Below are 24199 nucleotides of genomic sequence, written 5' to 3' on the forward strand. Positions count from 1 at the left end.
TCGGCAAGGACCCACAGGTCCTGCCCCATGGCACATGGGGTGATCCCAGCTCCTGCAGCCGCTCTGGGGAGCAAGGTGAGCAGTGCAGGCAAAACCTTGGTCCCAGCTTTGGGAGGATGGGGTGGGAAATTGGGGTGGGGGGGCTTGGTTGGGGGGGCTGGGAGATGGGCCAGAGGGCACCCAGGGGGGTGGCACCTACCTCCAGACCTCGGTCTTGAAGACTCATCGGGGATTTCAGCATAAATATCAGAGTCTAGGGCAAGAAGGAGGTCGCAGGCAGGGATTCGGGCAGCTCACCGGGCAGGGGGGTTTCTTGCAGCATCCCCATGGGGTCCGGCCACCCAGCCTGGAGCAGCTGCGGCCGGCAGAAGCGTGCGGGACGCCGGCCTGGCCCCCTCCCGGGATGCTCGGCTGCATCTCGTCCCCCAGGCAAAGGGCTGGGGGTGTCCAGCCCCACCAAACCCCCGAATCCTCGTGCACTGGTGTCCCACAGCCCTGCCTGCATCCCCTGGGCTGGCGGGAAGGGAGGAGGAGAGCCAAAAACTCACCCACGCTCACGCTGTCCGACAGCGTGGACTGCCTCTCCTCCAGGTGCCTGTGGGGTGGGAGGAGGTGGGGGTCAGGGAGCGGTGTGGGGCGGCAGGACGGGATCCCAGCCCCGCTCCGGGGCCAGGCGTTACTCACGGGGCCGGGATCTGCGGCAGGCTGATCCTCTTCTCCCGCTCTGCGGAGAGGACAGCAGACAGTCATTTCCCTGTCACCCCCATCAGAGCCTGATGGGTGCTGGGCCCCCCCCCCACCACCCCCAACACCTTGGCCACACGTGCAGTGAGTTTGGTGGGTCTCAGCTGGGGTCACTCCAAAGCCACGGGTGATGCTGTGGCCGTGGAGAGAGCAGAGAAGGGCTTGGGGGGGCACGGGTGGGGACCCTGCCGGGGTGGGTGCTCCCCAGGGCGCTCACCTCCTCTGGGGAAGACGATGAGGGAGGTTTCCAAGTCCCCTTGCAGCCGGCAGTAGCCATCGATGAGGTCGGCCATGTTCTCTGCCTCGGCCAGAGAAGCTGTCTTGATAGCCAGGGACTGGGGGAGACGGCAGGGACAGGGGGACGGGTGAGCCCGGAGCTGGGGCCGGGGGATGCTGGGATGGGGGGTCCCCATCTCTCCACCTTACACCACCTCCCTGCTCTGCAGCGGATCCCAGTTTCTCCAGCATCGTCCTTCCCAGGACACCCCGGCCAAGGCGCCCGGCACCAAACCACCCCCGGGCAGGGCTGGACCCTCGGGGCAGGGGCACCCCCGGGGCAGCTTGGACGTGCCCCGCTTTGGGGGACAGCGTCCCCTCAGCCGGGGCTGGAGGCAGGAGCTCTCTGGGTGGGCACGGAGCCATCCACCAAGTCCTGCCCTAACCCGCAGGGACGCGATGCCACCCCCTCCCACCCACAACTCCCAGCGCCCGGGGCACCCCCCAACGCCCCCTCACCTCGGGGGTGCCGCTGAGCCCCAGCTGCAGCACAGCCCGGCCCTCCTCCACGCTGGAGCACTTGATGGACTTGATGTGCTTGAATTCGGCCAAGCACGTGGGCTGGGGAGAGAGGCAGAGCCCCGGCGCTGGCTTTAATCACCAATTTAAGAGCAGCCACCCCCCCCCCCCCCCACTCCCCATCCAGCACCCAACACCCACCCCGTACCTTGGCCTCCTTGCTCGTCATCTGCCGGATGCCCTTGGGTCCAATGACCAGGTCCACCGTGATGTTCCACCCTTGCTGGGGGAGCAGCAGAAGGAGGATGCCGATCTGAGGGGGGGGTGTACCCCCAGAGCCAGGCGTCCCCCCCAACCTTCTGCAATGTGTGAGACACCCTGGGGAAAAATCACCTTCCCAGAGGGACTTGGAGAGAGGATGGTTTGGAGAGGGGACGGTGGATGGTGCAAGGCAAGGAGCCCGGTGTGGGTGGGTTTCCTCCTCCTGGCCCCAAAGGGGCTCCCAGCCCTCCTGGTTTGCCACCTTCTCACCCCAAAGGGGTTCACTAAACTTCAGGCACTGGCTCGCACCCACCGGGATCGGACCCCTGGGTCCTTTAGCAAGACTTTGCTGGGTTTAAGGGCGTGGGAGATGCAGCCTCAAACACCAGCTTGGGATGGAGGTTGTCCTCATCCTGCAGTGTGTCCCCCTGCGCGCTGCCTGGGGGGCACAGCCAACATGCATGGCCCCAGAGCACCGTGGACCAGGGGACGCGCTCCCATCCCATCCCATCCCATCCCATCCCATCCCATCCCATCCATCCCATCCCATCCCATCCCATCCATCCCATCCATCCCATCCATCCCATCCATCCCATCCCATCCATCCCATCCATCCCATCCCACCCCATCCCATCCCATCCCATCCCATCTGGCAGACTCACGATGAGCTCGCAGCGGTAGCTCTCCTGGTCGATGTTGGCGAAGGTGGAGAGGGTGTGGAGGAACTTGAGGATGCACTCCTCCTCCCGCAGCAGCGCGTACTGCTGGAAGGTCTGCTGGATCATCTTCCGAAACTGCTTGGGCTGTGGGTAGAGCGGCCGCTAGCCACGCAGGGCACTTGCCAGACACGCAGCGGGGATGCGGGGTGCAGAGGGTGCGAGGTGCCCACGGACACGTGCACACACACACGCACGTGGACACATGCGCGCACGCACTCACCTGCAAATATGAATGCCGGCACGCCTCCGTGTGTGCGTGCTCATTCCCACGTACCCGAGCGTGGGCAGACGTGCGTGCACACGTGTCAAACCGACGCGTGCACACGTGGCCACACGCGTGCGTACATCCGCACACGCGTGAGCATGCAGATGCGTCATCGCGTGTGTGAGCAGATGTGCCTGCACGCATACATCTGCATAGGTATACACGCATACGTATGCACGTGCATGCAAATACACGTGTGAGCGGACATGCCTACGCACGCAAATCCACCCGTGCACACCGATGCACACAGGAGCACGCACGGCGCTGTATGCGAATGCACGCACGCAGGCAGATACGCCTTCACGAGTGTGCGCAAAGCTCCACGAGCGTGGGCAGATGCGCACGGCGGTGTGCGTGCAAACCCACACGTGCACGCGGATGCACACGCTTGGCCCCCTATGTGCACGCAGACACACGTGTACCCGGGCGCGCGCGTGCAGATACGTTTCCACGTGTGCCAGCACAACCGCACACGTGCAAATCTACGTGTGCGCTTCGATGCGCGCACGTGGGCACCCCCAGCCGCGTCCGTGCGTGCTTACAGACCTTGCACCCGTGCACCCACACACTTCTCTCACCTTCAGGTTCTCCTGCATCTGGCTGGGGAAGAAGAGGTCCAGACCCACCTCCTTCCTGGAGAGCAGAGACCCCCGTGCACATTAACGGCCCCGTGGGGACCCCCACTCCCGGGGCCGCGTGGGGGCCTCCCTGGGGAGCTGCAGACCGGCGGGGTGGGGTGGGGGGGATGCACCAAGAAAAGTGGGTGCTGAGGGGCGAGGGGGTGCTCCTGGGGGAGAAGCCGCCCACCCAGCGCAGGGTGAAAGGTTCCCGTCTCCCCCTCCTTGCAGCCTCCCCATCAGCAGGGCTGATGGCTGTGGGAGGATGAGGAGCTGTGGGAGGATGAGGAAGGCCATCTGCAGATCCCCAGCCCCTCGAGACCGGCTGGACGGGGCGGGGGGTTTAGGGGCAAGGGGTTTTCTGCCCGGTGACGGGGGCTGTGCCTACTCACTCCAGGAACTCGAAGTTGGATTTCTTATCCAGCGCGTTTTGAGGCATGTCCTTATAAAACCTCCTGCGAGAAGGGAGGGACGTCAGACAGCCGCCCTGCGCTTGCATCCCCCCGCCACGGCCCCCCCCCCACGGCAAAGAAAGAGCTGGAAACTCCCCGCTCTCCTGCAGAACCCTCCACGGCCCCAGACCCCGCTCCCCCGGCCTCCCCAGCCCTCCCGCTGCGGCAGACGGGCCGGGACAGGCAGGGCACGTACCTGAGCTCGAGGCAGCCCAGCTGCAGGGCCATGCCTTCGCTCACCTTGCTGGCGTAATTCTGCATGTACTCGCTCCGGAGCTGCCGAGGAAGCGCAGGGGTCAGGAGGTGGAGGGTGCTCGCAGGGGATGCTGGTGGGGATGCTGGTGGGGATGCTCGCAGGGGATGCTTGCACGGGATGCTCGCAGGGGATGCTGGCAGGGGATGCTCGCAGGGGATGCTTGCACGGGATGCTCGCAGGGGATGCTGGCAGGGGATGCTCGCAGGGGATGCTCGCAAGGGATTCTGGCAGGGGATGTTGGCAGGGGATGCTGGTGGGGATGCTGGTGGGGATGTTGGCAGGGGATGCTCGCAGGGGATGCTTGCACGGGATGCTCGCAGGGGATGCTGGCAGGGGATGCTCGCAGGGGATGCTTGCACGGGATGCTGGCAGGGGATGCTCGCAAGGGATTCTGGCAGGGGATGCTCACAGGGGATGCTGGTGGGGATGCTGGTGGGGATGTTGGCAGGGGATGCTCGCAGGGGATGCTCGCACGGGATGCTTGCACAGGATGCTCGCAGGGGATGCTCGCAGGGGATGCTTGCATGGGATACTTGCAGGGGATGCTCGCAGGGGATGCTGGTGGGGATGTTGGCAAGGGATGCTCGCAGGGGATGCTTGCAGGGGATTCTGGCAGGGGATGCTCGCAGGGGATGCTTGCATGGGATACTTGCAGGGGATGCTCGCAGGGGATGCTCGCAGGGGATTCTGGCAGGGGATGCTCGCAGGGGATGCTCGCAGGGGATGCTCGCAGGGTCCACACCCTCCCGCATCCTGCGCTGGGACGCAGCAGGGGCAGGAGCGGGGTGAAGGGGTTGGGACCGGCTGTCTCTGATGGAGATGCACAGGTCCAGCAGCGGGATGGGACCGCAGGGACTGCCCCGTCAGCAGCCCGGGGTGACGTAAACGGGCTGCAAGGTCTTGGGGCTCTGGGGAATCGTGTTTTCTGGGCTGGAGAGGAGGAAACGCCCTCCTGGAGCCGGGGGGTGGGTCAGGGTAGCCGGAGAGCCGACCTGGCTGGGGCTAGGAGACCCCCGGGGCCACCTCTGACCTGCTGGTAGAAGTAGAGCAAGGTGGTCCTGTCCTCTTTGAAGCGCTCTATGAAATCCTCCGGCAGATAGCGGATTTGGAGGTCGTACCTGGCAACAGGAGAGACCCTCGATGAGGCCCACGCTGGAGGAGCTTTCCCTCTAAACGGGGCTCGGTGGTCCCCATGCCCCTGCCCCGGGTGGGTTTGGGGACACGGAGAGGGACACCACCCCCATGGGGTCCTACCTCCACTCGGCCTCCAGGTGCAGGCACTCGTACTTCTCCTGCACTTCGCCCACCGTCAGGTCCGGGTGCAGCCAGTGGATCTCGTCCGACTTCACGTGCTTCAGGCGGAGCCCATAGCACTCGGCCAGCTTGATGTCGGGCCCGATGCGGCCGCTCACCAGGATGGACCTGATCACCTCCTGGGGTGGAAAGGAGCAGGGCTGAGACCTGAGCACCCCCAGCTGGGCTCCAGGTGAGCTTTAAACAAGGAGGAAATACAGCACGACCGCAACACAAATACCCCTGGAACGAAAACGCAGCTCCGGGCACAGCCACCAGCCCCAGCGGGCTCCATGTGAAGCCTCCAAAGATGCCTCTAGCTTGCTCTGCAACAACCCACAGCCTGAACGTGTCTCATCCAACCTCCCGGAGGTGTTTTGGTCAGGGATAAAAGCCCAGTTGGGTCATTTCCACCCCTCCTTATGCCTCAGCTGAGCTACACCCGATGCACGGCATCAGTTGCGAGCAGATAGCAAAGCAGACATCGTTGTTGCCAGCGAGCTTGCAGCGCAGCTCGCTCCTCCTGCCCCACAACTGGGGCAGTGCGGGCAGGGAGTTCCCAGGACCTGCCAGGCCTCTGCTCTCACTCTGGTAGCTGAAAAGCCAACTAAAAGCTGATGGTTGGCCACACAACCGGTGGCCAAGCTGTCCCCGAGGAGTGACCGCCGCTGGCTTGCTCTGCTCCCGTGTCCTGCTGGCTGCGCTCCCACCCCTGCGTTGGGGACAGCCGGACCGTTGCCATTTCATGCCTTCGCTTGCATTTCCCCTTCCCAGGCATCTCCTTCCCAGCCTGATGAGTCCTCTCCCGCCCTGACCGCTCCTCTGAAACCTTCTGCTACACCCACGGCCTTCTCCTGGAGGTGGAAGGACGGGGACGGCCCTCTCCCGCTCCATGTGCCACCAGTTGAGGAACAACCCCCAGCTCAGCTGTACTTTGGTCACCTCCCCATGACTTCATTGCAATGCACTGTCCCGAGGACCTGCCCCAGGAGAAGGTACAGCATCACCCGTTGCACCCAGGGCGTGTATCTCTCATGGTGGACACCAACCCTACAGCAGCCAAGCTGGCGCTGGCCGGCGGGTCCCCAGCACCCACACACCTTCCCCTGGCTGGGAAGCTGCAGGACTCCAGGTAGGAAGGGTGAGGAGCACGTTTCCAGCCCAAAGCCACCATGTCCATGATGGAAAGCACCAATGTCACCTTCGCTGTCCTCCCAGCCCCGTGTCCCCACAAGCAAAGGGCAGAAGTTGGGTGCAGAAGTCCCGGTGGGGTGGGAGGAAGGACCTGGGTCCTCGCTTGCAGTACAGGCAGGAGAGCAAGAGGTGCTGCTGGCCTCGGCGCTGGGTGCACCCCCGGGGTGCCCAGGGATGGCAGGATGGCAGGTGTCCAGGGTGTCCAGGATGGGCTTGGGGTTTCGAAGGTCGCTGTCCCACTCACCACCGAGGACCTGCGTCCGTGCAGGTCAGCGGGGACGGAGGAAAGGTGGGGACCCAGCTCCTGCCTGTCCCCAGCCTCCGCCCGGCTGCAAGGCACCGTGGTGTCCCAAATCCACTTGTCCTCTGGCCTCCTCCCATCACTCCCTGCACCGCTGTGCCCGAGGATGTCTTCTCTGGGGCAAGATGAACCGTGGCCTGGAAACTCCTCTTCGCTGCCCATGAAGGAGACCAGCAGCGACTTGCCGGGGCCGATCCTCGCTGCAGGAACCGGCAGCGGGGCCAACGAGCCCTCGCTCTTTTCAAACTCCCCTGGGCCACCAGAGACGGACAAATTTTCTCTCTATCCTCCAGGTTTTGGTGCTTCTCAGCCACGGGGCTCTGGGGGCTACCATGCCATGGGAAAGGGTGTCTGGAAGGGAGCTAGCTCTGATGCTGGGTGGACAAAAAAAACAGCCCCCCCCCCCGCCCTGTCCACCCCCCTGCCCACGTACCCGGATCTCCGTCGTCACGGGGCACTTCACCAGCTTGAAGTTCTTGCCCATGTTGAAGCTGTTGCTGTAGAAGCAGACCTTGAGGATGCGCATCTCCTCCTTGTCCATCTCCAACGTCCCCATGCCCAGGGTGGCCTCCAGCGTCCCGGCCAGGCTGCGGGACGAGCTGCTCCGCGGGCGACCCAGCGCCTCGGGGATGGCCAACATCCTCACCACGCCCGGGGTGCTAGGAGCTGAGCATCCCTTCCCTGCGGGAGAGACACCGCGCTGGCACGGTGGGGACCCTGGGGAGGGGGGGTCACCCTGCGGGGTGGGGAGAGGGTCGGGGGTGGGATGGGGACAGCGGGGACACGCCGGGGTGGGTGGGGAAGGGAAGGAGGGAAGGGATGGAGAGATGGAGATGGATGGAGACAGAGACGGAGAGAGAAAATAAAGAGAGAGTGCGACAAAGGGTGCCCTCCCTCCCGCCGTACAGCCCTGGCCATGCACAGCCGGCGGGTACAGCCGGGGCCCCAAGCCCAGCTCCTCCGCGCAGAGCCGTGTGTCCTTGTCACCCCCACAGCAATACCTGTGTCCTTGTCACCCCCAGAGCCATACCTCTGTGTCCCCATCTCCCCCAGAGCCATACCTCTGTGTCCTTGTCACCCCCAGAGCCATACCTCTGTGTCCTCATCTCCCCCAGAGCAATACCTCTGTGTCCTTGTCACCCACAGAGCAAGACCTCTGTGTCCCAAACATCTCCAGAGCCATACCTCTGTGTCCTTGTCACCCCCAGAGCCATACCTCTGTGTCCCCATCTCCCCCAGAGCCATACCTCTGTGTCCTTGTCACCCCCAGAGCAAGACCGCTGTGTCCTTGTCACCCCCAGAGCCATACCTCTGTGTCCTTGTCACCCCCAGAGCAAGACCTCTGTGTCCTTGTCATCTCCAGAGCCATACCTCTGTGTCCTTGTCATCTCCAGAGCCATACCGCTGTGTCCTTGTCACCCCCAGAGCCATACCTCTGTGTCCCCATCTCCCCCAGAGCCATACCGCTGTGTCCTTGTCACCTCCAGAGCAAGACCTCTGTGTCCCCATCTCCCCCAGAGCCATACCTCTGTGTCCTTGTCACCTCCAGAGCAAGACCTCTGTGTCCCAAACATCTCCAGAGCCATACCTCTGTGTCCTTGTCACCCCCAGAGCCATACCTCTGTGTCCCCATCTCCCCCAGAGCCATACCTCTGTGTCCTTGTCACCCCCAGAGCAAGACCGCTGTGTCCTTGTCATCTCCAGAGCCATACCTCTGTGTCCTTGTCATCTCCAGAGCCATACCGCTGTGTCCTTGTCACCCCCAGAGCCATACCTCTGTGTCCCCATCTCCCCCAGAGCCATACCGCTGTGTCCTTGTCACCCCCAGAGCCATACCTCTGTGTCCCCATCTCCCCCAGAGCCATACCGCTGTGTCCTTGTCACCTCCAGAGCAAGACCTCTGTGTCCCCATCTCCCCCAGAGCCATACCTCTGTGTCCCCATCTCCCCCAGAGCCATACCTCTGTGTCCTTGTCACCCCCAGAGCCATACCTCTGTGTCCCAAACATCTCCAGAGCCATACCTCTGTGTCCTTGTCACCCCCAGAGCCATACCTCTGTGTCCTTGTCACCTCCAGAGCCATACCGCTGTGTCCTTGTCACCCCCAGAGCCATACCTCTGTGTCCCCAGCACTCACCATTTTCTCCCTCCCATGAAACCCAGGTGAAGGCTTTGGGCTGCAGCTTCCCAGCACGGGTACCTGCAGCTGCAGCTGCGGTTCAACGACGTGACCTCCCAACCCGGCTGAATTTAGCAGAATGCTTTGCAAAAAAACACTAAAAAGCAAAATGGGGCATGGAAGCCGGGTTCGTTCTCCCCCGGAAGGGCGATATTGATTTATATCGATTTGCTTTTTTATTTTTAGAGGGGATAAAATCCAGAAGCCTGCTCAAAAAATGTCATTTGAGCTGGAAAGGAAGTGGCTTGAGATTTCCCTTTGCTGAGAAAAACATTTAACGGGGTATGTGGGTCTTGGATGATCCGAATGGATCTAAAATTTTCCTCTTCACGTGGCTTTTGGGTTGCAAGCTGGGCAGGGCTGGCACAGAAGAGGGTTTGCTCTGGGTTGCTTTCTCCACCTCTCTGGACATGCACCTGGGCTGAGGCTGGGCAAACTCAGCTCACATAACCCCCTAAAAGCAAAGGTGTTTGTCTCAGCCCGGCCATCGGCTTCCCAGGAAAGCACGGAGCTTTGCACGGAGCCCGAGCGAGCAAAAAACCCGCCAGCACAGCCAGACGCACGGGGCAAATTCAGGTTTGCAAAGAGCCGCTCCAACCCGCGTTGTTTTGGGCGTGAAATTAAAAAAATGTAGGAGTTCCCCCATTAGGCTGCTCCTGAGCTGGAGCCCCAGCCGAGCTCGGGCCTCTGGTTACTGATTAAACAGCCGAGAAGCTGTTTGCAAACCGCGGCGTTGCAGCTCTGGCGTACGTCGCTCCGGGTCTGCCACACGGAAGGGTCCCGGCGTGGCTCCTGGGGGGCTCCCGGCTGGGCTGCAGGGGCAGAGGGGCTGGGGTGTCCGGAGGGTCTCCCCGGCTCTGCCCTGCGAAGGCAGGCAGGGTGAGGAGCAGACCTGGAAGATGCCGCGGGGAGGGGAAGGGGTGGGTGGGACCAGCTGCGGATGTCCCATACGTCCCCACGCGTGGGGCTGAGGGTCCTGCCCTCCCCACGATACCCACGGGGCCGTACAGCTGAGAAAGCCCTCAGCTCACCCAGGGCAACGCAGCCAAAACCTCGCGGCTGGCTGCCTCGGCACTGGAGCGGACGGGGAGCGCTGGCGCCGAGCCCCGGCAGCACCGACCTGGGGTGGAGGCAGCGAGGATGGGCTGCCATCGCCCCTGCGGGGCTCGGAGCGGGCTCTGCCCCACGTCCCAAGCCTGAACTGCGGGTCTGGGCTGCAGCCATCCCCCGGTCACCGGCCTCTCCAAAACCAAACGCCGACGGGGGAGATGGCGAGAAAACCACGCAGCGAGGAGGTGCTGGCAGGAACCCTTCCCGAGGCCAGCTGCCGAGGTTTTCTCTCCCCATTCCCCCGTTTCCCCTTCCTCGCTGGGATTTGCACCATCATTTGCACAGCGCTTAGAGGCGGCTTCGCTGTAATTACAGCCCCACGCGAGCTTGCGTGCTAGCGGGACGCTGTGTGCTGCCTCCCGCGAGCTTCGTCTTTTTAAAGCAACTCTTTTGAGTCACCGGCCTAAAAATACACGCGGCGTAGCCTGACACTTTCAGGTCCGTACAAAAGGTTTTTGCTGGCAGCCGTGCAATGCGTGGACGGCCCAGACTTTTGTTTTCCAGGTTTCTCCAAGGGAACGGGGAAAGAGGCTCCACATCGCCGTGGCTGCGATGGGAGCATTGCTACGACAGCAACGGGATGCCGGCGTGTTAGCATCCTTGGTCCTGAGCACCCTCGCCTCCGGCACGGGCCGGCAGCGAGCCCAGCCGCGCCGACGGGCCGCATGCATGTGAGTTCACATGCATTTTCACACCGAGTTTTGGGTGGGTTTTTTTTTTTTTCCTTTCCTTCACAGCAGTGTCTCGGGCTGCACAGGGAAGAACTTGCAGCAACCCACATCCTTTGCAGAACACCCGTATGGCCGGCTCTCTGCACTCGACGCACCTTTTAGCCAGGTTCCCTACTCAGGAGGGCTGCAAGGGCTGGCTGAAGCAGGGACAACCGGGGCATTCCCCCCCGCAGTCTCCGGCCATGACAGGGAAGCGGAGGCCACCCCTGCAAGCGATATCAGGGATGCTACATGCCTGAGCAATGCTAGCCCACAGACCGCATCTGTGCTGCAGCTGACCAGCAGCACACTGTGCTGGACGAGTGTTTCCTGCTCAACCAGGCTCAAAGAGCAACACAGGCAAGCCGAATCAGCAACCCCCCGTCCCAGCTCGGCAGCAGGCACAGAAACGCTCCGCTTCAGGCTTCGCTACCGCTCTCGTTGCTCTGCAGAAGGGGCTGGTACCCAAAGAGCTTCTCCTCCCAGCAATATCTAAAATAAAGGTCTCCTCCGCTAAATAGCTAAAAAGTGAACCCCGCATCCCCTGGGTTTCAGAGGGACCCTCCCAGGGGGGTGTCGGGGTGGGGACGATGGCCCAAGCCAGCCCCCGGGGAAGGGGAGCTCAGCTCTCAGTTGAGAGGGGCAATTGCTGAGCACAAGCGCCAGGAATATTTCACTTTGACTCTTCTTCTTTTTCTCCACTTTCTCTTCATTTTCTGTTTTCTTCCTCCAGTCCCGTTCCCACGACACGTCCCCTCACACTCTCGGTGAGCCCCCGGGGTCAGGACCGGGACTGGATGTCCCCTCCCTGTCCCTACGCTGATGAGCGATGCTGCTGGGGAGTGGGATGCAGAGAACGTCCCGCAGAGAGTATCCCGCTGCCACGGCTGGAGATGGACAGGGCTGGAGGCAGCCAGCGTGAGCAAGGGCACAGCCCGCTTTTCCACGTCCCCTCACGCCCAGCACGGCCACAAGGGACGGCTCCGTCCCTCCAGCCAAGCACCCCGCAGCCTCCCAGCCCCTGCACACCCCGGGCTCGCGCTCTGCCCTCGCACGTCCCTGCCTTGCCCGGGCCAAGATGCCCGTCCAAAATAAAGCCGGGGAGCACAGCGGAGGCAGTGCCTGCACCCCGAGCAGCCCCCCCCAGCTGGGCATCCCCGGGGCCATTTGGCTGGAGGATGGAGAAGGGGTCCTGGCCACGGCCAGAGCCCCCTGGACCTCCACCCCCTGCCCGCTCGCCTCCCCTCCGGCGTGGGGACCCACCCCGCGGGAGCCCGGCTCTGTCCCCAGCGGGGACAGCCGTGTCGGACGTGTAACGCCGCCCTAGCCAGGCACACGGGGACGGAAGAGCCCACGAAACGAAACCGAGAGCTTGCACTGCTGCCACCGTCACCAACGTGCCCTTGCTGCAGCCTCCGTGTCCCTCCCGGCAGCCCCCTGTTGCCTTCTCCTGTGGGTGACACCGCGAAAGGTCCCCTCAGCGGCTCAGAGCCACCTCCCCTCCCGCACGCCGGCACAGCCCCGGAGCAGGAAGTTTCTCCGGTCGCTCCCACGCTCTCGGAAAAGTTTGGTGCCCCGGGTGCCGCTTCCTCCAGCCCTACCCCGAACTCCAGACACACCTGGGCTGACGGCCAGGGCCCCAGCGACACGCCGAAACCCCACCGAGCCCCTTCTCCAACTCGGCGTGATGAGTTGGCGTGTGCTCAGCCCTCCATCCACCTACTCGAGGGGAGGGTCTCGGTCCCACCGGCGCACCCCGGGGCACCCAGGCACCCGGGGAAGATGGAGCAGGAGGCAAGCGGCACTTACGGAGAGGCAGCCGTCCCCTCCGTCCCCCACGCCGAGCCCGCACTGATGGAGCCGGCGCTTCCTGCTGCAGCTGACAAGTGCGCGCAGAGGCATTTGCATAGCATCCAGGCAGGCAGGGCCCACGCGCAGGCACGCTCGTGCACGTGCCGCAAGCGGCTGCTCGAGCCCATCATACAGATTGGGAAACTGAGGCATGGCTCACCCAGCCTGGGAGACCAGTTTGGGTGGTCCCAGCGCAGGGCGGGGGATGCAGGCAGCAGGCAGAGCAGGCAGCTCGCATCCCCCTCCTCTGCAAACCCCAAAGCCTGGGTCCCGCTGAGCGATGCCACAACCCCAAAGCACCTCTGCCGGGGGCAATCCGACCCCAGGAATTGCAGGAAGCAGGGGACGGGGACAACGGTGACCTGCGACTTACCCCAGCCACCCAGGAGGGTCTCCGGCTGCCAGGCCAGCCCGTGGGCTACATCATCCTTTCCGCCGGGACCCAGCGCATCCCTCCCCGAACCATCCTGCCCCTTCTCTCGGCGGCCGCTAAGTTGGATCCCGGCTCCGTCCAAGGCAAACGCAGTCCCGGGAGCAACCCCGTCCCTGTGGTCCCTTGCTGGCGCGGGGACCCCAGCCCCTCCTGAGTCACCCAGGGGAGCAGCGTTCCTCAATGGCAGGGGACGGTGCGGGCAGGGCCCCGGCAGGCAGGGCTGCCTGCTCTGCCCCAGGCCCTTCCCCTATCTATGCAGGTATTTAAATGACTCATTACTTTATTGCTTGGGTTCCCAGGGGAACAGACAGGCTCTCAACCCTGTTTGGCACCTACGGCATCACGCTCCAGCCCTGCTTCAGCACTGAAACCAGTGAGTTTCCACCATGTAACTGGGAGCGGGGATGGGTGCTCTCCAAGCCGTCACCCGCAGCCGTCCGACCACCCCGCCGCACTCCCAGCCTTATCTCTCGACCATCCCATTCCCCGCACCTACCCCAAATCTTGCCCAGCTCCCATCCATCACTTCAGCCCTGTCCCCAGCGGGCACGGCGAGCAGGTTTTTGCCTCCCCACCGCAGATCCTGGATAGGTATCAAGGGCTGGCAACACAAAAACATGCCTCAGGGTGCTGCTGGGATCTCCGTGGTGGCTAGGAGCCGAGCTCCAGATCCGAGCCTTTGCCATGGGGCGTAATGCCGGCTGTCCTGCCTCCCTGCATATCCCATCCCCGTCCTCCATCCCCTCTTCCCCCAGTCCTGCCCGCCCAGGGCATCTCTCCCCTTCCCCACCAGCGAGGGTTCGTCCCTGCGGGATTTCACACCAGCCGGACCCAGCACACCCTGGCACACGCACGATGCTGCCGGCATGGCAATAGGACGTGACGGCCCTTCGAGGTGGGATGCGAGATGGGCTGGAGCGTGGTCCAGTGGTGGGAGCTGGCTGGGGGGCACTGGGACGGTCCCACCGCCCCCGTTCCCCGCCCGGGCAGGCAGAACTGGGGCCGGCTGGGGACCGAGGGCTCCTCACGTGATGTCCCCGCAGAGGAAGCCTGCGTTTCGCAAAGCAAAGGAAATGACGCAGGCTCCAGCAGGCGAGGATGGGCTGCCCGGGAGGGGGGTTGGAGCAGGTACAGAGGCACTGTCCCCTCTGCTAGGGGACCCCAAAACACCCCCCTGCTGCTGGTACCCCCATCGCTGGCGCAGCAGCTCCCCACGACAGCCGAAAACATCCCCAGCAGACGACAAGCATCCCCCAGACCTCCTAAGGTCCCATCGCATTCCTGCCCATCTGACACCCTTCTTGCTACAACAGCAGCCCAGGACCCCTCGTCCTGTCTCCTGCGGGGGGGCTCTCCCTCCCCCAGGCAGGCACCCCTCCTTTTTCAGACTGGGGAAACATCGGTGTGGCTGGTTTCGGGTGCAGGGCTGGGCATGGACACGCATCCCATCACCCCACGCATCCCATCACCCCACGCATCCCATCTCCCCCTGCATCCCATCACCCCACGCATCCCATCACCCCACGCATCCCATCTCCCCCTGCATCCCACCTCCTCCCACGTCCCATCTCCCGTCCCGACGGTGTGACTGCGACCTGCACCCGAACAGCCGGTGAGATGGCCGGTACCGGCGACACGCTCCCGGGGAATTAGACATAACTCCCGGAGAACTGCCGTCAAAGCCCACACGCAGCAGCTCAGCTGGAGGGGGTGACTCAGGCACGGGGGAAAGATCTCCGTGTTCCCGGCGCAGAGCAGCGCTGTTTATGTGGAGCCGGGGATGGGACGAGGCAGGACCATCTGGGGAGGAACGGCTCACCAGGAGATGGGGACGGCAGCTCTGCCGGCGGCTGCTCGGGGAGGAGATGGCAGGCTGCCGGCACGACGGTCCCCGAGGTGCCGGGATGTCGGTGCAAGGCTCCCCACAAGGATGCACTGGGGCGAGGGGCTCAGGGACCCCCAGCACCACTTTTTTTGGCCATGGTCAATGTGGTGCCTGGTCCTAAAGACAAAATGCCACCCCCCCTGCCCCGAGCTCCTGCTAACTGTTCCTGGCCATCTCCTCCCCGGGCAGGGAAGCTCTGCAGCTGCCCCCCAAGCATTTCGTGGGTGCCGTGGCTGTAGGGGGGCCACAGCGTCCCCCGTCCCAGGGCAGACTGCCCGGGTTTCAGATGCAAGGTTTGCTACAACGGTCTGCACCCCAATGGAGATCTTCCTGCCAAAATTGCCGGAGCATTGCCCCTTGGCCATGCCAGAGCCATCAGCTTCTCCACGCTGCTCCAACTAGGAGCAGAATCACAGAATCACAGAATCACAGAATCGTTTAGGTTGGAAAAGACCTTTAAGATCAACAAGTCCAACCGTTAACCCAGCACTGCCCAGCCCACCACTACACCATGTCCCTGAGCACCTCATCCAAACGGCTTTTAAATACCCCCAGGGATGGGGACTCCACCACTGCCCTGGGCAGCCTGTTCCAATGCTTGACGACCCTTTCGGTGAAGTAAAATTTCCCAATATCCAGTCTAAACCTCCCCTGGCGCAACTTGAGGCCATTTCCTCTCGTCCTGTCACTTGTTACCTGGGAGAAGAGACCGACCCCACCTCTCTACCCCCTCCTTTCAGGCAGTTGTAGAGAGCGATGAGGTCTCCCCTCAGCCTCCTTTTCTCCAGGCTGAACAACCCCAGGTCCCTCAGCCGCTCCCCATCAGCCTTGTGCTCCAGACCCTTCCCCAGCTCCGTTGCCCTTCTCTGGACACGCTCCAGCCCCTCCATGTCTCTCTGGGAGTGAGGGGCCCAACACTGAACACAGCACTTGAGGTGCGGCCTCACCAGTGCCCAGTACAGGGGCACGATCCCACGGCCGCCGGGGCAAAAGGCCCCCCGACCACCCCAGGCTTTGCAGGAAGAAGGGTTCACCCTAAATCCCTCATCTTTTATGCCAGGAGAGAAACAACTCACACCTGAGACAGCGAAGCTGCTTTTCTATACTCCCCTGCCTGCTGCCTGCCGCTGCCAGACACAAAAAGGATCACGGGCAGGCTCTGAGATCTGGCTTCCAGCCCGTCCTCCTAAGGGACTGAGGTCCCAGGGCCCCGCAGACGTGCTACAACCCTGTATCACGGGGGTCGTCCTGGGGCTCCCACTCATTCTGACAATTAATAATGGAATTATCACCTGGTCTGCGTTTTTTCTTGTACTTTCACAACCAAAGATGTGTCCAACACAGCTCCAGCCAAGAACCACGCGCCTGTGGTGTAAGGAAAAGGGTCAGATAGCCTGGAAGAGCTCCCAAAATCAGGCCTGGGGGGCTCCGAAAGCCCTCGAGTTGTAGGGGAGACGCGGGAGGTGCTTCTTGCTCTGGGACCATGGGGGAGGACAGGGCTGAGACAGCATCCCCAGGCCAAGGGGCTGGAGTGGGCTGGCAGGGCTCAACCTTCCCCACCAACCCAAACCACCCAAGCTCAGGCAAGGCCGTCAGGCTAAAGATAACCCGAAAGCGGCACTCCAAGCCTCCCTCGGGGAGGGGAAACTGCTTCCCAGGAAGAGGGTGAGCGTATTTCCCGGTAACCTTTCCGCGGGAGAAGGAAGCGGAGCGGGCGAGGGCTCGCAGCATCATTTTTGGCACGGCGGGAAGTGTTGCCGGCGGGTCCTGGTCGCTAAGCATCCCGGTCGCCAAGGCAACCCGCGGGAAGCACGGGAGATGCTGCTCCTGCTTCCTTTCGGAAGGGCGAGGGAAAGGAAAATAGAGGCTCTGGGGTAGAAACCCCGCTGTGCGTGAGGCTGGGAGGGAGCTGGCACCGGGCTTCGGCCGTGGGATGCGGCTGGCATCACCGCACTGAGGTGCCTGTTTCTGGGTGCTTACGCTAATTCCACTTATTCATCTCAGCTTATTGAAGGAAACTCATCTCCTCCAAAACTCCTGGCTAGGTTGTGGCTTTTTTGGCAGACGTTTCCCAAGGGGGTGCCAAGCTGCAGCTCCTCCAGCACCCACCTGAGCCCTTCCCCTGCACCAAGCGGGGATTTCAAGCTCCAGTCGCTTCTCCGCAGCCTGGAAAAGCCCTTGGCCGCGGTGACACCATGCAGTGACAATTTCCCCAGGCAAAAAACACTGAGCACCAGCTCGGAAGTGACCCCCGAGCCCTGCTTTGAAACTCGTTTCCCTTTCCAAACTGCCAGGCTCCACCACCGAGCCCTCTCAATATGCTTCGCAGGTTCGTTAGCGGGTCCCGTGCCACCCGTTATATTAACTATACCATCCTACGTGGCTCCAGCACGGCTTTACAGCCGCCCCTCCGGTCGGGCTGCGTTAGAGCTGCACAGTCCCAGCACACTCGGCTGGGTTTGCAAAATGTGGGAAGTTTGCATTTCCCAGGGAAATTCAGCTGAGTTTGGGGGAAATTAATTGCTGTCATTTAATTAAGCATTTTATTTTCTTGCTCGTCAATCATTTCTAGCATGCGCTATCACGCCGCTGCACAGGCTTACGCAAGACCGGCTCGCCACCAAACTGGAAGTCTTTTTACCCTCCGCAAAGTTTTCAGCCTTTTTCTCGGAAAGGTAAACATTTTAAATATCATTTTAAAAACCGAAATAAGCTGAATGACCCTCTGAGGTGCCTTCGACCCTCCGTCCACCTGGCCCGAGCTGCAGACGCACCAGCTCAGGCCGAAACACGGCATTTATTCCCCTTGAACTCCCCCAAACCGGGTGATTTCTAAACTTTTTTCAGTGCGAGGTCCCTAGCTTTTGACTTGGAGGTTTTCTCTTGATTTGGGGCCAGGAGTGAAGGTCCCAGCAGGGCAAAAGGCAGCTGCGTTTCACGTCAGCCCATCCCTGCACAGGGCCAGGGCAGCGACGCTCTCGCCGGCCGAGCATCCCGTGCTGCCTCTGCAAGGGGAAGGGTTTGGGGATGGGGTGGGATTTCCCGTCTGAAATCCCTCGGTGCTTCAGCCTTTGGAGATAAAACCAGGCAGCAAAAATGCCCTGGTTTCTGCCAGGTGGAAATTCCCCGTTTGCTGGCAGTGGCCCCAGCGGGGCCCCATGGGGACAGGCCAGATCCTGGCAAACACAGGCAGGTATTTTGCCTCTGGCTGTAGTGGCAGAGGGAGGTGAAGGCAATCCCCCCTCCTCCTCCTCCTCCTCCTCCTCCTCCTCCTCCTCTGCCGTGTGCCCTGCTATGGCTCAGAGCAGAGGGGGGACCCCAGCCGGCCCCCCCAGCCTGGCGCCCAGCCTTCCCCGGCTCCAACTCAGCAACAGCAACACCCGGCTGGGCCGGGGGAAGGAAAAGGCTCCAGCTGCGGGGCAGGGGCCCTGGGAGGGGCAGAGCAGCTTTGCTGCACGCAGGCCTGCATGGGGGGCAGCCGGGCAGGGGGAGCGGGGTGTGCGGCGTGGCACGGTGTGCTGCACGGCCGGGTGTGCGGCGTGGCAAGGTGTGAAGCGTGGCACGGCGTGCTGCACGGCCGGGTGTGCGGCGTGGCAAGGTGTGAAGCGTGGCACGGTGTGCTGCATGGCCGGGTGTGCAGCATGGCAAGGTGTGCGGCGTGGCACAGTGTGCTGCATGGCCGGGTGTGCGGCGTAGCAGGGTGTGAAGCGTGGCACGGTGTGCTGCACGGCCGGGTGTGCTGCATGGCCGGGTGTGCTGCATGGCATGTTGTGAAGCGTGGCTGGGTGTGCAGCGTGGCTGAGCGTGCAGCAGAGCTGGGTATGCAGCATGGCAGGGTGCGCAGCATAGCAAGGTGTGCAACGTGGCACGGTGTGCAGCGTGGCAAGGTGTGCAGCGTGGCAGGGTGTGCAGCATGGCAAGGTGTGCAGCGTGGCAGGGTGTGCAGCATGGCAGGGTGTGCAGCATGGCTGGTCATGCAGTGTGGCAGGGTGGGCAGTGTGGCAAGGTGTGCGGTGTGGCAGGGTATGCAGCGTGGCACAGTGCACAGCGTGGCCGGGTGTGCAATGCAGCACGGCGTGCAGCATGGCAGGGTGATGCAGCGTAGCCGGGTGTGCGGCGTGGCAAGGTGTGCAGCAGCCTGCACAAGGCTCGGAGGCAGAGCACCCCAGGCAATGCTTGCTGGAGCCAGCTTAGGACACAAGACCGAGGTCAGGTTGTCCGTGGCAAGCTCCTGCTGAGGTGGAAATCTGTGGAACCAGCACGAGTCATTGCATCGGGCCGGGAGCCAAGCGGGGCAGGTATTGGGATACCCTGCCAGGCAGGGGCGAGGGCAGGGGGCAGGCAGAGCTCTCCTGCAACACTTAACAGGGCCAAGATGCTGAAAACCTCCGTGGAAATCACCTCCCTGCATCACCGGGCAACTTTTCTAAGGAGCGAAGTGGACGCTTTTAAGCCACTGTTTTCAAGTTTCTCCCTGGGATGAAATAACTCACACCCTAAAAATATCCGGGTTTTTTTTCCCCAAGGAGAGCCCTGCTCATCCCTTCAAGTGGCTCTTGCTCAGACAAGCTCACAGCGACGCTGCCGGCCCCCCAATCCGCAGCACTTCCTTCCCTCCGCAGCGCCTTTCTGCACAGCGGAGCCATCCCAGTTCAGCCCAGCACACCAGCTAACCTGCCTTACTGGTGGTTACAGCCGGGGAGAAGCCTCCTCGCCGGGACGTGGCTGCTGGGTTTTTCTCTGCGGGAACGGGAGTTCTGCTGAAACTAGTTTTTTAGCCATTTTTGAACATGAAACATAGCAAACCGCCCCAAAACAAAAAGCCCAACTGAGTCCTGTGAGGTTTCCCCAGGGGCTGACGGGAGCTGCGTCTCCAACGATTCGTGTTCCTGTTCCCTCTTTGAAGCCACTTCCCCAAACAGAGCTGGGTGGCCTCACTGCGATGCCACTGCAGCCACCGGCACTGTCCCTCCCTGCCCCGGGGAGCTGCGGTCCGGCCGGCCAGCCCCATCCCAGGGGAAAACACAGCCAAGCCAGAGGGATTGTGACCCCTCGGGAAGATTTTCCAAGGGAAAAATCTAATTTTACCCCTGTGGGTGCCCAGGGAAAGGTCTCCCTGGGATTTTTGTGCCGGGCATCCTGGGTTTTACCCCCTCCTGCATGCCAGGATGCCTGGGTGGAGGAGACGTGGGTATCGCACGAGGTCTGCCACCGCTGCAATTTGAAATACAAGCAAGGCTTTGCATGAAAGGTTCCCAGCTCCGTCTACCCCTCATGAGTAATAGCTCTGCCAGGGAAAAAGCAAAATGATTCAGACGCTGCCTTCCCAGCCCCCAGCGCCTGGAAGAGCCTTTATGCTGAATATTAATAATAGCTGAGCGCAAAGGCATGGAAACGCAGAGCTTGGGGACAGGGGCACTTGTGCCCCTGCACGCCGGACCCGTGCGTGCCCTTGCACATGCGTGTGCGTGTCTCTCTAGCACGTGCAAAGCATCGCTGGCAAAGGTGAGGGGGGGTTTCCCATGCACACACACCGCCACAACGCCGTATCCTTTGCAGACACCATGGAGCACGCGGCCCGCGGCCCCTGTGGCTACTGCCCGCGGGGCCACCGCTGCCCCACGCCGCCCTCCACTCCCCCTGCTCTCTGAGACCCGTGGCTCTCCAGACACATGCAGCCCGCTCCCTCGCAGCTCTTCTTGCTCCAACTCTCACCGGTGCCCTTGCAGGCAAGGCTGGGAGCTATAAATCAGGGCTGCGGACCTGAACCCAAAGGATGATCCGCATCCCGACGCTGCCTTTCCCTGCTCGGTGCCGGGAAGCTCGCGGACACGCGGTTTCGGCTCCTGCTACGAGGATCTGTCACCCCCAGCCACGCGGAGGTGAACGCGCGGCATCCCCCCTGCCTTCGCCCCACGGCTGATGCCAGCGGAGCACTTGGAGGCGATTCCGCCTGTGGGAGCAAAATTCCTGTGGGAACGGGACTGTTCCTGGGGTGTTCCTGTGCCCCAGCAAGCCCCGCTGTGACCCCTTCCCCAGGGCTTCCGCCAGCACAAAGACAGCAAGGAGGGGTGCAATGGGATGCAACGGGACGCTGCAGCTGGCCGTCCCCTTCCCGACAGACCACAGGGTCCCGATGGTCACCTTGTCTTGGAAATACCCCTGTGCTGGACACGGCTTTGGGCCAAGATGGGGCCAGGGGGGCAGCAGGAAGACGCCTGCAGCAGCTCCCTGCCCACAGAACCCCCGGGAGACACCAAGCTCAGGCCCAGCCTCCAGCACTGACCTCTCCCCACCTCCCTGCCCTAACGCCGGTGTCTCATCCAGCACGGTCCCGCTGCCAGCATGGGGCACGCACCCAGCCTTCCCTGGCTGCTGCACGTCACCGGCTCCCTTCCACCTCCTCGGGACAGCCCCAGCCCCATGCAGCACCTCCAAGACCTCCAAGTCCTTTCCGATCCCTGCCCAAGCTGTCAGACATCCCCTGGACGTCCCCGTCCCGAGGGATCCAGCAGCGCGGCCGCCCTTTCCGGCCGAGGGACGCGGGGCAGATTTACCCGGCCGGGGCTGGGTTAGGAGGAGCAGCCTGTCCTGGGGGAATCCTCCGCTAGGACGATGCATCCCCGGCTGCATCGAACCCCAGCAGAAAGCACACGGGGCTGTTGCATCAGCCCCCTGGACTGCAACCCTCCCATCTCTGGCTTTCTTCCCCCATGTCCTCGCAGGCGCCGTGCCAGGCCGGTGAGCGCAGGCAGGCATGTTCGCCGGCAGGAACCGCCCCGCCGTTGGGCAAACATTGACGCTGGCAGGAGATAGCAGAGCCCGGGCACCTCCCGATCGCCGGCTGCAGGGCGGGGAGCGACGGGGGAACGCTGCACCCTGCCCTCGTGCCGCCGAGCCCCCCAGCGCCGCTGCCACACGTCCCCCTGTGCGGGAAGGGCTAAGGAAGCCCTGCCTGTCCACCCACCTGCGGGCAGGCGGCCGAGCTGGCGCGTTGGGGAGGGGACCCCCGCCACGGGCAGGGGTGTCCCTCTCCTGCACCCACCCGGGTTCCCGCTGCCTGCCCTCCCTCGGCTCTCCCCCGTCCCCCCCGGCACCCAAGCGTCTCCCCGAGAGCGGGCAGAGACTCTCACCTTGGCGGGAGCCACCTTCGCCCCCCCGGCCGGCCCCGCTCCTGGCCCCAGCGGCAGCGGGGGCACGCGGTGGTGTCGCCGGCGGGGAGGGTTGGCCCGGTGGGTGTGCGTCCCACGGGTTGGGACAAGGGGTGAAACCACTCCTCCCCACCGCCCGCTTCCGGAAAGGGCTCGCCAGGACTGGTGGGTGCCGCCGACGCCAAGGAGGAAGAGGAGGCAGGAGACGAGGAAGGCCCAGGACCCCTCACCTGCCCACCCAGCCTTCCCCACCTGGGTCCTGCAGGCGGGTTGGGGCAGGTCTTGGGATCAGCCGGGAATTTGGGCAGGGAGCCCGAGGCAGCCGGCATTCAGGCTGGTCCCGCTCATACCTGGGAGGAGCTGGCAGGCTGCTCACAGCGAAATCCCGCCGCAGGGATCCCCCCCCCGAAACCGTGGGTCTGGGGGACGCCCCAGCACCGCGGAAGAACCCGAGGCAGGAAGGGAGGATGGTGCAAGAGCCGCTGGGGCCGACGTTCGCAGTCACGGGGCGGCCGTCTGGCACTGCCACACCCCCGGGCCACAGCAACACCTCCCTACTTCTGGGGTGCACCAGGCCCCCCTTTAACGCTTGCTTTAATGCTCCTCTGAGGACCCCTCCATGGTTGGACATCAAGGCCGGCCACCCAGGCCCCCAGAAGACCTGACCCCGACCCCAGGGCTCTGCCGAAATGGTTTGGGCAGTGCTGGGGACGCCAAGGGGCCAAGGAAGAGGTGGAGGAGGAGGGGAGCAATGGGGTGCACCCCGTGCCCCCCAGCCCACAGCATGCAGTGGGGCAGCCGTGATCCCGGGGGGCAGCGGGGATGGTGGGGCCACCCCTGTGCCGAGCAGGAATGGGGAAGTGGTGGGGCGAAGCTGGTCGGGCAGTTCCCCAAACCCCGGGCAGGGACTTGCAGGGTCCCGGGGAGCTGCAGCCCCCCGGGGATCCCCCTGCCCATTGCTCAGCAGGTCCCTGCCAGGTCACCCCATCGACGGCTGCACCCCATCACCGGCACAGCGGGGTCCCTCCCTGCGTGGGCATCCCCTGCCTCGGAGAGGTGTTCAGAGACAGGTCCCACCCTGTTTCCTTCCCATCCCTTCCTCCTCCGCTGAGCTCCCTCTCCTCCCCTGCCGCCCCCAAATTACCCCCCGCCTCGAGGTGTGATGCCTGGGAGCGACTGGTGCTACACCAGGCGCAACCTGGACATGGCCCCTTCCCGCTACAGCCGCTGGAAGACGGTCGGAGCATCCCTGCGGCATCTCCGGCAGCCGGGCGTGGAGGGGCAGCAGAATCTCCTTGCACCCCGAGAGATGTGGGGGGAGAGGCACAGAGCCCAAAAAAGCTTCTGGGTACGAGCAAGACCCTCTCAGGGTCCAGGAGAGTTTCGGATGGACATGGGTCAACCACCGTCACCCTCTTCCCGGCCCAGCCCAGCCGCCAGCGGTGCCTGGAGCTCCCGCAGCAGCTCTCCCACGCACGGAGAGCAGCGCTGACAGCCTGCGCCCACTCTCCTGCCCGAAGCCAGCCAAGCTATTTAAACGCCTAAATACCGTCAAAGGGATGGAGCTTCCTCCGCATGCCTCGGGTGGGCTGGCATCTCCTGGCAAGGGGCAGGGGGAAGCGCGGTGAGCAGCGGGGGCAGCTGGCGGGGGGACAGAGACGACCGGCTCCGGGAACCCCTCTGCTCGCTGCCGCAGCTCCATGGAGCCGGGGAGGTGCGTCAGCCCTGGGCACCCCTTTCCTCTGCACCCCTTTCCCTCTCCATCCCCTCGCCCTGGTCCCATCTCACCCACGCGCTCCCAAGGAGATGCCTGGGCTCCATGCAAGTTTGGGAGAGACCCTGGCACGCTGCTCCCGTGCCCTGGCCAGCACAGCCCCCAGGGAGCAGGGCAACACTTTCCCCCTCCTAATCCCTGCCAAAAATTAATCCAAGAGCCCCCCCCCCGCCCCCCCGCCCCAAGCCCCCAGCGGATTCAGCCCCGTGACTTACAGGAAAGCTGGTTGAACAGCCTGCTGAGCCATCCCATGCTCCTGCACCGAGGGTG

The 24199-nt window shown here is 63.3% G+C and overlaps 1 protein-coding gene across 1 annotated transcript in view; it reads right to left on the reverse strand.

The window, feature by feature from the left end:
* The window catches only part of PTK2B (protein tyrosine kinase 2 beta), a 31486-nt gene extending 9266 nt beyond the window's left edge, over positions 1-22220 (reverse strand). The window contains exons 1-14 of the mRNA XM_075497615.1: positions 22138-22220; positions 7271-7518; positions 5304-5482; positions 5080-5167; positions 3990-4069; positions 3734-3796; positions 3303-3357; positions 2403-2543; positions 1688-1762; positions 1480-1581; positions 962-1079; positions 685-724; positions 549-595; positions 200-253 (exon numbers count right to left, since the gene is read on the reverse strand). Of these exons, the coding sequence (XP_075353730.1) occupies positions 200-253; positions 549-595; positions 685-724; positions 962-1079; positions 1480-1581; positions 1688-1762; positions 2403-2543; positions 3303-3357; positions 3734-3796; positions 3990-4069; positions 5080-5167; positions 5304-5482; positions 7271-7477 (1249 nt within the window). The 5' untranslated portion in view covers positions 7478-7518; positions 22138-22220. The remainder of the gene's footprint in view (positions 1-199; positions 254-548; positions 596-684; positions 725-961; positions 1080-1479; positions 1582-1687; positions 1763-2402; positions 2544-3302; positions 3358-3733; positions 3797-3989; positions 4070-5079; positions 5168-5303; positions 5483-7270; positions 7519-22137) is intronic.
* Between the last annotated feature and the right edge of the window lie 1979 nt (positions 22221-24199).

The sequence above is a fragment of the Mycteria americana genome, chromosome 3 (assembly GCF_035582795.1).
Source record: "Mycteria americana isolate JAX WOST 10 ecotype Jacksonville Zoo and Gardens chromosome 3, USCA_MyAme_1.0, whole genome shotgun sequence".
Taxonomy (NCBI): Eukaryota; Metazoa; Chordata; class Aves; order Ciconiiformes; family Ciconiidae; genus Mycteria; species Mycteria americana.